Source organism: Corticium candelabrum, chromosome 7, assembly GCF_963422355.1.
Source record: "Corticium candelabrum chromosome 7, ooCorCand1.1, whole genome shotgun sequence".
Lineage (NCBI taxonomy): Eukaryota > Metazoa > Porifera > Homoscleromorpha > Homosclerophorida > Plakinidae > Corticium > Corticium candelabrum.
In genome coordinates, this window is record NC_085091.1 from 6,585,037 (window position 1) to 6,596,625 (window position 11,589).

Below are 11,589 nucleotides of genomic sequence, written 5' to 3' on the forward strand. Positions count from 1 at the left end.
AGATAAGATGCTTGTTTGTAAATTTCAGTTTTGGGTTCTTCTATGTTACAAGCAAGCAGGCACAAGATGGCACAAAGTAGCACTTCATTGACACTACAGGTCATGCCCAATCTGGGACTTAATTAATTAGGAAAGGATCAACACACAGACATCTGATCTGTCATCTATCACACCTACTAAAAATGATATCAATAGGCCTGAAAAACGGTAGACTTATCTATAATTAAGGTTACTAACCAATGGGACCGTGCTAGCAGTCAGCTAGTTGTCCCTGGGCAACCAATTTGTCGTACACTGCTTAAATATAGTGTATTATCTATTACAAATCGTGACAAAGGAAGAAGTCTTACGTCTATTCTTTCCACTTTCTTTCCACATCCCAACATGCAATTGATAGAGAACTTTGGACAGAAACTATTGTGTTGCTAAAACAAACACATACAATCATTACGTTAGAATAAAGAGATTTATCACATTTTTAAAACCTCCATATCACGCATTTCAACTTCCATGTTGCAGCTGCCACAAGTCACAAGACGTCGAGGGCATGTAAATATCGTGTGATTGGTAACATCACATCGTTGCATGATGTTACCACAATCTTTGGGACATCCGACAATCTCAAACCTGCACTCGTTATGGTGATCCTAACACAATAATGAGAAAAATGATCTGTTATTATTAAATTATGCATTGTATATCATTGCGTATCACCTGCAAGTAGTTCAGCTCTCTTATCCATTCACACACTTCTGCAGAATCTGATGACTTGTTAGTACATTTGACTTTAAGAGACAGCACTTTCCTCCTTACTTTCATATCATTGAACACCTAAAATTTAAACAAAATAACGAAATGTGGTCGACAGCACAGACGAAATAAACTAGCGTAAAGGTTTGATGAGATATGTACAAAACGTAAGTTACAGTTTCAATACTGCTTGAGTTGATCCTACGCACAATAGACGTGGCTAGAGCCACCGCTCTGGGTGTGGGCATCTAGACAATTGGCAAAGTCTCATAGTTGTTCTATTTCTGGCGCAGACGCAAGCTCTCTCTATTAGTAAGTTTAGAGAAGTAGCGATGGCACTGCTGCCATGCAGGGCAGATCTAGGATTTGTTTGACAAGAGGGCAGAAATTGAAATGAGTGAGGCTGTGTCACTTACATTAAAACGGCTCCCGTATACACTTCGTTAACATTACCATGTCGAAAACCCATAAAAAGTTAAAAAATTAGGTGTGATCGACATCAACATAGGGGTAATCAAGGCACATTGCTAATATCAATATAAAAAATGCATGCTGCTAACGTCAGAATTGCAATACAGAAAAGGGAATGGTGAATGGTCCAATAACCACTGATCAATATAACCGTTGTATACTGTACTAATCCTCATACACACAAGCTGCAAGATGGACTCTCAAGATCGACCCCTTGTCACAGTAATGAAAAAGGGCACCATTCAATATTGCCAAGTGTGAAAGACATTCGTTAGCGTTTACTCTGTTAAACTGACGCCTGTCACATTCTAGAGTTGAAATCACTAACCAGAATCACCAACCATTGTAGAGTTGAGATCACCAACCAGCTGAATATACATTCGTAATTATTTACAGCAATTCACGTGGTTCTATAAAGCTCAGAACTGTGGAAGCAACGGTGTCAACAAAGTTTCAATTACTAGATAGTATTGATTCTAATGCAAGGCTGTTGTTACCATGACAATGGAGCCAAACTTGGCTCTAGACAACTGTCCTTCTTGGCTTATGGCCAATGTGAACGTAAGTCAACGTACATGTAGGCTGACCTAAATGTAGACTCCGCGTTCCTGGATATTGATATTCATAGTTGTATGTAATATCAATAAATATGGACTCTATACATTCGCATTATTTCCAGGCAATGAATGCCTCTCAATCCCACACCCACACTTGACTGCACACTATAGGACCACCTGCGGCCCTGCATGTTGCATGTAATATATCGGTAAAACCTTTCTGATGACAACTTACATATGTGGTGTTAGCTAAGCATGGCTGGATTGTGTTGAAATAACAAAAACTTTTGACTAGAGGTGATAACACAGTGCTAAACCCAAGCATCGTTATTCTATTTTGTTGTTATCAAAGAAACAGAACCAACCAAGTTTGGTATGCTGAATAAACCAGGGACAACAAAGCAGGTCTGGCAGGTTCAATAGTTGCCGGACCAATGTTCAGAAAGTTGACTTTTGCCAAAAGCAGAATTGCCCAAATATTTGGTAACTAATTAAATAAATTTCACTTTTGTTGAACACTCAACACTCATAATGAGTCTTTGTCAACGGTCTTTACCAATCCAGATGCACATTCGAATTCATACTCTGCTGCGGAAATGAACAGTACAAAGTAAGGCGTGTGTTTGCAAGATGTTTAATTCAGATGGCGAAGTTTTTCTTCAGGCTAGTGTGTGTCATATCATAATTGGTAATTGTGCTGCCCGCTACAAATGCAAGCAGTGATAGGTATTTTCTCTACAATGAGGGCACTTAAGGGGTAGAGGGTATCTTGAAAGTAGCTCTAGACAAGCAAGGCTAGATCACCTCATGGTTCAAAACATAAATACAAAAAGTAACTTAGATCCTTTGGATTAGAACGTCGCCACTATAGTGAATTTGTAAAAGGTAGTGAATGTTGTCTTCACAAAGTTAATTATTGTGTTGTGACAGTGCATAACTGGAGTTATTCAATATTGTACCTATCGTAATAATGATATTACTAATTATATGTAGTCACGTGATAAAGTTACCCCTTTTAGCGCGCGTTATGCCTGACGAATATAATTATCCGTCCGTCCTCTAACTGTGAACGGAGTCTTACAGCACGTGCTTTAGTAGCGAAACGACCCAATTTGGAAAACTAGGTACGCTGCTCGACAATGTTCACATTGGAAATCGATGTACCAAGCGTTGCTTACCTCGGATGTAGCCAGTTTTTCCTTATCCAACGGACATTCCACTTCACGTCCCCTCCCTTGTCGTCTAGAAAGACAATTCTGCCTTAAAAAATTCAAACAACAGATAGATGATTCACGTACTCTGCTACTTGGTCGAAACAAGTCTTGCAGAAAGAGTGTCCGCATGGAGTCTGGACTGGATCTCTCACAGCCAACAGACAAATGGGACATTCGTAGTCTTTCTCAAGTGAATCTACAAACGATACATCGTAGCCGCCAGATACGTCTTCCTTTACTATTGCCATTTGGTTCAGCCAACCCGGAAGTAAAGTGGCGAAATGAAACCCGTATTATCAACAGAGTCCCTGATAATACAAAAATTTCCTGCATGAACAGAGTCCAGGAATATAATGTTGGCACTTAGTAAATCTCATACACATACCTCATACACATGTACAAGCAATAAGCCTCTATCATACACCCACCTGCGCACACGCACGCACGCACGCACACGCACGCACGCACACGCACAAACACAGTTACCTTCGCTGCGCATGCGCACTTTAAAATACATTATTCTTTAAACTCCAATTATTATACGTGTACACAGCAGTACAATAGGTTTAAATACAATTACAATTTTAGCAAACTACGTCCTCAAAAAGTGGTGTCGAGCGTCTACTTATCATACGTGACGCCCTTCAGGCTTGGAAAGGTGGCTCCTCCTTCTCTTACGTGCGATCGGCTGCAGGCTGTCATATCAACGGTCTGTCAAAGATGACTTGAGGAGGTTCGAAATCAGATGTCTAGACACTGCCTAATCTATTCAAAAATTTCCAAACGGTTCAATTCTTTCAAAATAACGAGGTTTAATAAAAACAGTTGTCTAACGTACGCCTAGACAAAATAATATATTAGGTAAAATAGATGCAAATGCAACAAAAAATTTTAAAAGATTTTAGAAAGCACTTTTCCAAGTTTGAAATTCTTTAAAGTGAACTTAGGTCGATGGATGTAGTCGGGTTATAATATAGCTAATAAAAGACCCATATATTAATTAAGTACCGTAATAATAATCTTATGGACACTTGCGCAAACAGTTGAATTAAACTATGAGAAATTAATTAACTTCTAGAGAACAATGGTTGGTAGAGACCTGGAGGCCATTGTTGTAACAAGTGAACGAATCAAACAATTCAAATCCACGTAACGATTGAAACGCCAAATTACTGTAAAAGTAGAAACACACAGTTACAGTTCAAGAGAATTTTCCTGGTGTGACGTCATCGGAACAAGCAACGCCCACTTGAATGATCGCTGCTTAGTATTTGGGAAACGATGGGTTCTACGTTTCAAGCACAAGTAGCGATAAGCCTCACCAGTAATTTGATGTCATTTTGCTGAAAAACCATTTAGAAAATATTTAATAAGGGTCACGTGGTAATTTTCCATTTAAAATTTTAGGGAGGTCTTTACGTACAAAGACGAAGTGACGTTCGGACGTCTTGGCAAAGCAGTCTTACTGATCAATTACAGTGCATTTATGTGATATGGAACCCATGCAGACTAGAACGCTCGCGAAAGTGAGACTACATGACTAGACTAAGCGAAGTCTAGCTAGTGTGTAGCTTAGCTAGACTTCACTTTCAACGTACATGCAGGCATTCACCGCGATGATGTGTTAGTGGCTTACGTCATGTAGAGTCTAGAGGCGAACAGCGAACGTCTAGGATTGCCTGCGTTGGCGTTGACAGACTAGAAACTACATGTTCTCTAATTCTCTGACGTTGCAAAATATTTCTAATGCAGCAATTCTAGATAGCCTAGAGCCGTTGAGGACGTATCTTGTCCGCCAGAAATAGATGATCGCTGATCGCTTTATCCAAGCGAGCGTCCACACTGCATGGAGGCAATATCTCCGCCTCTTTTCGGTATCATGTGACTAAAATATTGTATGAGCAAGAGCATCTAAAAAAGAGAGAAGATGCTCTCTCTCCTCGCTCGTCATTCCCCAAATTATCAATTCTCTGCGGCCACTAGACGGAGATTAGTTTCAGACCGCCCACTGCCGTCACTAGATGGTGCCATTACTGAGCACCTCTACATGCCTGGTAACCGCCCTTGCTGTGGTTGCACAAACACTTCACAAATCGCCAAGAGAGCGTTCCTATCGTTTTCTAGCATAGATCTGCATTGATCTAGGAGTTATCGCAGGAGTTTTGACGATCTGGGCGTCTTACGTGTCGTTTGCGCTATGAGTTTGGCTCCAAAAGCTTCCGAATCCGATGCAAATGATCGAGACAAGAAACGGCTGTTCATGTGTTGGAGTGTAATGCGTGTTTTTGTTTCTGACAACCTACGGGATCCTGGCTGCTTGGTTTACATCTGGCATAAATTATCGGCTTCCGGGAACCGTTTTTTGGAACGACATACGTCTGACAAACTCCTGGCTATGATAGAGATAGGTAACGAGGTGCAATAATGGCCATCACAGTGCATTTAACCAGTCTTTCTCAGCCGAGGATTACGCATGGGTGGGATGATATCGTTGCGATGGTAAGAGACGGAGACAAGCTATTATCCTATTATGGTTACTTTGAGTTAGCGCTAGAACGACAGCTTTGACACTTTTGCGGCAAGACACGCTTGCAAAACGAGACGTAGATGTTGACAGTAACATTAACATCCGTACAGCGCGCTAGCACTACTCAGGCAGACAGGAAAATGATAAATGCACACATGTCCTTTCAAAAAGAGGTGCTCTTGGTGAAGGGACCCGGCTTTCTTCTTGTCGTCAAATCATTGTTCAAGCGTTGATCAACTTTCTTGCAGATTCTTCCGGTCGCCGTCTTCTCGACCTGACGCTAACTCAAACCTAATTACCATATGAGTAAACAACAGCTCCGCCTCTTTAATACCATCAATCGATATTACCCCACAAACGCTGCCCCTTCTCTCTATATACGCTCCTGGTATGAGTAGGTATATGTTTGTGGTTTGGCTTGTGCAAAGAATTGATACTTGGACGTATGGCATTTCAAATTGTATTCCTGCTCGATGTTTGCAAAACATATACAACGTTTTACGTGCGACAGTCAGACGATATACATGTATATCGCCACTTAAATTAAGCAATCAAAGCATGACGAAAGTCGATCTCTTGCCAAGTATGGCAGATATAGAACAATATAACTATCAGTAGAATTGAACTTGCCAACAATTCCTCGATTGAAGAACTTGGAGTTTTTAGTGGTAACTGACACATGGTGTCAGAAGGCGCAATATATAGTCTGAAGCCTGGTTTACAATATGACGTCGACGCTTAGCTGAGGGTCAAACTTTATGAAACCGCCTTGACAAAGAATACATTCTTTGAGGTTGACGCTGACTTTGACACATGAGTAGAATTTATTTCTATATCAGGGTCAGTGTCAGCGTCATATTTCAAACCAACTTACCAAGCTTGACGTGTTAAGAAATATAGAGTATATGGGTATAGATACGACGACGACGACGAAGACCCTTGCCCATACTAAAAATGTTAAAACCGTTCAGAGAGCTTTAAAACGTCCATTACAAATGCCCGTTTTCAAAATTAGCCAAGAGTTTAGCAGGTTTGCCATATTCTAATAATTTCTTATTGATACGTGAAGTTGTATATTAAAGATGTCGTGTTTAAGACAGACACGCAGGCACAGATACACTAACAGACACAGAAACTCCTCCAAAGCATTACGGTTTTGCTATGTGGGTTCTATAAACATGCTTTGCATATGTACTTCCACTACTTTGTTTGCACGTGTGAAGACTAACGATTCAAGCTGTTGAAATTGCATAAGCAGTTGCACACAACCAGTACGTACGGTATACACTATACATGACGGTACTGTTTGGTATGTATAGAAAGAAAGCGCACGGTATATAGGACGGTAGCGCACAGCTTATAGGACGGTACCAGCACGGTATAGAAAGCGGTTCCGCACAGTACATAGGGCGGTACAGCAGGGTATATAGAACGGTACCGCACTGTACATAGGAGGCTACCGCACGGTTTTTATGACAATACCGTATTGTACATTGGACGCTACCGCACGCTTTTTTATAGGTACCGCACAGTACATACTACGATACCGCACGGTACATAGGACGTTACCCAAAGATATAAAACAGCATCGTACAGTACATAACATGGTATCGTACGGAAAATATGACTGTACCGCACGGTATACATTACGGTCCCCACGGTATATAGATCGGTACCGCACGGTTTTCAGGACGGTACATAACGGTATATAGGACGCTACCGGACTGTTTTAGGACGGTACCGCACGGTAATAGAACGGTACCGCACGGTATATAGGACGGTACTAAATGGTTTTAGAATGGTACTGTACGGTATATAGGACGTTATGCAACGGTATCAAACAGTATTGTTTAGTATACAATACATTATCGCACGGAATATATATATATATATATATATATATATATATATATATAAGACGGTACCGCACGATATATATAACGGGACCATACAGTACACAGGAAAGTACCGCACTGTATATAACACGGTACCGCAAGCTCAAATTGGGCGTGGTAATAAATTTGTTTAGTTTAGTAAAAACAATGAAGCAAAAGCCACAGAGCCTGTTAATGTACATCACCAGATCACCAAATTTAAAGGCAGCACAAAATTGTAGGTCACGGACTATCAATTGTTGTGTATGAAATGGCAACGCTACCCTACGACATCTAAATAGCACATACAGGATTTACGTACTCTGCTACTTGCTCAAAATAAGTCTCGTAGAAAGAGCGTCCGCATAGCACCTGTACTGGATCTCTCACTGCCAACAGACAATGAATGAAGATTCTTACAAAGGATTGTTGTCTTATCGTTCAGCCCCATTACCAAGTGGATACTCTTCGGCGGAACATCTAATGTATAGACAACTGAGAAGTTTAGTTCCAAGTACGCTTGCTACTCTTCTACCCAAACTAATCCCATACAGAAAAGTACAAGTAAAAGAACAAGTTCAAAGAGAAATGACAAACGAGAGACTCGAAAAATACCATCGAGACAAAGAATTACCACCGTTATCTCAATGAAAAAGAGTTTGGCTTTCCTGGTAGACCAGGAGAGGGAGAGTGAGTGAGAGAGAGAGAGAGAGAGAGAGAGAGAGAGAGAGAGAGAGAGAGAGAGAGAGAGATTCTACAACAGTATACATAACCGAGATGGCATACACAGTAGGGACATTATCAGGAGAATTCCGTAGAAACAGAAAACACTTAGTAAAACGTTATCAACAAAAAAACTCAGTACCATTACCACAAAATACAGAAAACAAGAACACATACTAGCCAAACCAACACAAAGTCCAGTGCAACATATCCACCATTATTCCAACCAAGACTAACAACAAGAAGTGGTCAAGTTGTAAAGCCACCAAAGAAACTAGACTTATAGTGTAGAGTTTGACTATAGAGTGTTGAGTGTTAGAGTTACACAAGTATGAGTAAATGATTTGTTTTCAAGAGCTTGGGAAAGGGGATGTGGCACGTGGTAAGTTAGTATTATGTTACCCATGTGTACTTGTATTATCAGCAGTTTAGTGCAATATACAATCAGTCAAACCCTACTGAGCCCGTAGACAACATACACAGCAGTAAAATCATCTTTACTACAAACCCTCTAATACCAATGAAACGTGCCACTGCCAGCCTAACTATGGCATTTTTTCGGCGACGAGATTTAAAAATAGATGCCTCGCTTATTTCATAATTGTATATTAGGTATAACCTTTGCCATAGCAACAGAAACTTAGCAGATAGATTTTATATGGCCACGAATAAATTTTTCAAGTTTGAAAACGCTTTATATACTTATTTAATTAGCTCATAATAGATGCTATGCATATTATGTATTCAAGTTTATCTCAGGAAGAGTCAGTGAGTCTTAAAAAGAATTTGTAAGCGAGAAAGCACTGAATTTTACTGTACGAATGATTTCGATAGAGTTCTTGGTATATTTTCTATAATCTTTACAATGAATTTAAATCACATGTGCAACTAATAAGTACAGACAACAATTGCTTGCATTGCAACACATTTCACGTTGAAACAAAAATGCTGTCACGTGTCTACTTCAACAACGACAACAATCGCTTCATTCTTCACGTACTTTTCAGTAAAAAGAACAGATTCAGAGACACATAGCGAAGCATTTTTACAACGCAGTTTGTTTAGCCGATCGTTTGAGACGCATATCGTATTAGGGCCATGAAAGCAGTACATGACGAGATCCTTATCTAGTGTTACAGGATCAATTGTCATTTTGATGGTGTCTTCATGGTGTTGCTGGCCAACTAGCGTAATCGTATGACGGAGTATAAACGGCCACCTCAATTTGCGGTCGCGGTCACCATGGACAGGAATAAGAGCAGCACACAAACAACCATCCATAGACCAAATCCGCAATGCCACTTTGTATCCATTCGAATGAACAAAGAAATGCTTACTTGTTTTGTTCTTTACCTCACCATTTGAAACGGCAAACCGTACTATAGCTTTACCGCAATAGGACACAATGTCTTCACTTTGAGATGAAAACAGTTGAATTAAAGCAGAGTTTACAAAATGCAGTGTTTCTTTTATCTGTTTGTTTTCATCTCTCAGTGCTTTCACTATCTGATGTTGTTTGATCTGATGCTCCACTACTGCCGTAGTTAAATGTTGCTCCATTTCATGTCTCTTAACCTGAAACAAACGTGCACTTTAACGTCACATAAACGAATTGCTTCAATGAAGATGTTACCGTAACGTCGCATCCCACGTCCTTGAAGACGCAAGACATTATCGTATTTGGACAATCTCCTAACTCAGAAACGTGATCTTTCATCTACCGACAAATATAATTTACTTAAAAATAGTTGATCATTTTATTACATATACATGTATATTACATAATATAGGAAAGAAGTCTTACGTGTCTTCTTTCCACTTTCTTTCCACATTTCAATGTGCAATCGATAGGTAATTTTGGACAGCGACTCTTATGCAGCTAAAACACGCATATACAATGTTTATGATAGAATAAAGAGATTTCACACATTTCTGAAAACCTCCATATTACGCCTTTCGACTTCTTTCTTGCAGCTGCCGCAAGTTAGAAGAAATCGAGGGCAGACAAATGCTTCGTGAAGGGAAAGCTCACATCGTCGCATGCTTTCACCACAATCTCTGGGACATCTCACAATCTGAAACCTGCACCCGTAATGATGATCCTAACACAAATAATAAAGCAAGTGTTCTGACCAATTATGTTCATCGTATCATTGGGTATCACCCGTAGGTATTTCAGTTCTCCTATCCATTTACACGCTTCGGCAGAGTTTGATGATTTATTAGTACACGTGACTTTTAGAGAGAGCACTTTCCTCCTTACTTTCACATCTTTGAAGACCTAAATTTTAATAAAACAAAATAACGATTTGCAACTAATCCCTTGTAGGTACAGTTCACGTCAGTTACGTAAATTCTATGTAATATGTACAATATTTACCAACTGTTTTCAATTTTGTTGCTATTGCATAATAATTACAACCATTGTGCAGTGAAAGTTACTAAATGTGACTGACTGTGAAGACAACAGTAAGGTGATGTGAAGCTATATGTCCGCTAGTGCAAACGCTGTAGAATAAGAACTGCCTCTACTGTGAGGACCGTCTACTCTAAAAGTATCAGTCACTAGTAACTTAGCAGAGTTAGCAAACAATCTGTCCACCCACGCATGCGTCTCACAAGAACACAGCCCTACAAAATGGGCGTAGCTAGATCGTGTTCTACTAGCGAAAAAGGTTAGACTATAGACATAATAATGCAATGTTGAATGGATATATGGCATCGTTACGCTATTCTGTTCCCTATCAAAGAAACAGAACCGACCAAGTTCAGTTTGCACACTACCTATTAGATACTCAACGTCACGTGGTACATGGAAACGACCCAATTTGGAAAACTAGCTAGGCACGCTGCTCGACAATGTTTACATGCATTCGGAAATTGATTACGTAGAGAGTAAATCAAAGGCACGCGAAGCCTTACCTCAGACATAGCCAGCTTCTCCCTATCCAACGGACATTCCACTTCGTGTCCTCCTCCTTGCTGTCTACAAAGACAATCCTGCATTAGGACATCCGAACATCATCTAGAGGATGCACGTACTCTGCTACTTGGTCGAAACAATTCTTGCAGAAAGAGTGTCCGCATGGCGTCTGCACTGGATCTCTCACAGCCAACAGACAAACGGGACATTCGTAGTCTTTCTCAAGCGGATCTACAAACGATACATTGTATCCGCCAAGTACGTCTTCCTTCTTTGCTGTCATTTTGTTCAGCCAATCCTATTCGTACTCATTTGGATGTCGTACAGACCAACAGCGAAATGAAACCCGTATTATCGACAAAGTCCCTGCTGTTGATCAGAACGCTTGTGCGCTAGGATTGCAGTTATCTAATAGCCAAATAGACTGCCAATTGAAATGTAGTGAATGCGCTCATTGCTATCGCTGTTGCTAATTAGCGTGCCAGTCGACGTAACAATATCTTCTCATGCTTTCACTAGGCATAGACGGATAGAGGTGAGAGGTCCTGGC

General features: G+C 40.3%; 3 protein-coding genes across 4 annotated transcripts; all 3 read right to left on the minus strand.

Moving 5' to 3' along the window:
* Window positions 1-250: 250 nt before the first annotated feature.
* Window positions 251-3,240, minus strand: LOC134181779 (TNF receptor-associated factor 6-like). The gene is made up of 6 exons (XM_062649045.1): window positions 3,077-3,240; window positions 2,957-3,020; window positions 715-831; window positions 486-647; window positions 351-425; window positions 251-271 (listed from the first exon to the last, which is right to left on the minus strand). Exons 1-6 carry the CDS (start codon window positions 3,238-3,240, stop codon window positions 251-253), a joined length of 603 nt encoding a protein of 200 aa, XP_062505029.1.
* A 5,707-nt stretch (window positions 3,241-8,947) lies between these two features.
* Window positions 8,948-10,150, minus strand: LOC134182570 (TNF receptor-associated factor 4-like). 2 transcript variants are annotated; one of them, XM_062649990.1, is made up of 4 exons: window positions 10,057-10,150; window positions 9,898-9,995; window positions 9,750-9,833; window positions 8,948-9,691 (listed from the first exon to the last, which is right to left on the minus strand). In XM_062649990.1, the coding sequence occupies exons 2-4, from the start codon at window positions 9,946-9,948 to the stop codon at window positions 9,068-9,070; spliced, it is 759 nt and encodes a 252-aa protein (XP_062505974.1). In that variant the 5' UTR covers window positions 9,949-9,995; window positions 10,057-10,150; the 3' UTR covers window positions 8,948-9,067. The 2 variants fall into 2 exon arrangements, with proteins under 2 accessions (XP_062505974.1, XP_062505973.1); XM_062649989.1 differs by having other exon boundaries at window positions 9,921-9,995; window positions 10,057-10,144.
* Window positions 10,151-10,184: 34 nt separating this feature from the next.
* On the minus strand, window positions 10,185-11,356 carry LOC134181780 (TNF receptor-associated factor 6-like). Its single transcript, XM_062649046.1, has 3 exons — window positions 11,159-11,356; window positions 11,039-11,102; window positions 10,185-10,397 (listed from the first exon to the last, which is right to left on the minus strand). Exons 1-3 carry the CDS (start codon window positions 11,320-11,322, stop codon window positions 10,185-10,187), a joined length of 441 nt encoding a protein of 146 aa, XP_062505030.1. The 5' UTR covers window positions 11,323-11,356.
* Window positions 11,357-11,589: the final 233 nt, after the last annotated feature.

What these genes read in the sequence shown, in the direction of transcription:
- LOC134182570 (XM_062649989.1), bottom strand. An exon ending in AGAAAGTGGAAAGAAGACAC is followed by an intron (nt 9,834 to 9,920) that starts GTAAGACTTCTT and finishes ATTTGTCGGTAG; the next exon opens with ATGAAAGATCACGTTTCTGA. An exon ending in ACGTGGGATGCGACGTTACG is followed by an intron (nt 9,692 to 9,749) that starts GTAACATCTTCA and finishes CGTTTGTTTCAG; the next exon opens with GTTAAGAGACATGAAATGGA.
- LOC134181780 (XM_062649046.1), bottom strand. Translation starts at nt 11,322, where the DNA reads ATGACAGCAAAGAAGGAAGACGTACTTGGCGGATACAATGTATCGTTT. An exon ending in TGTTTCGACCAAGTAGCAGA is followed by an intron (nt 11,103 to 11,158) that starts GTACGTGCATCC and finishes TTGTCTTTGTAG; the next exon opens with ACAGCAAGGAGGAGGACACG. An exon ending in AGAAGCTGGCTATGTCTGAG is followed by an intron (nt 10,398 to 11,038) that starts GTAAGGCTTCGC and finishes ATTAAAATTTAG; the next exon opens with GTCTTCAAAGATGTGAAAGT.
- LOC134181779 (XM_062649045.1), bottom strand. Translation starts at nt 3,240, where the DNA reads ATGGCAATAGTAAAGGAAGACGTATCTGGCGGCTACGATGTATCGTTT. An exon ending in TGTTTCGACCAAGTAGCAGA is followed by an intron (nt 3,021 to 3,076) that starts GTACGTGAATCA and finishes TTGTCTTTCTAG; the next exon opens with ACGACAAGGGAGGGGACGTG. An exon ending in GAGAGCTGAACTACTTGCAG is followed by an intron (nt 648 to 714) that starts GTGATACGCAAT and finishes TTATTGTGTTAG; the next exon opens with GATCACCATAACGAGTGCAG.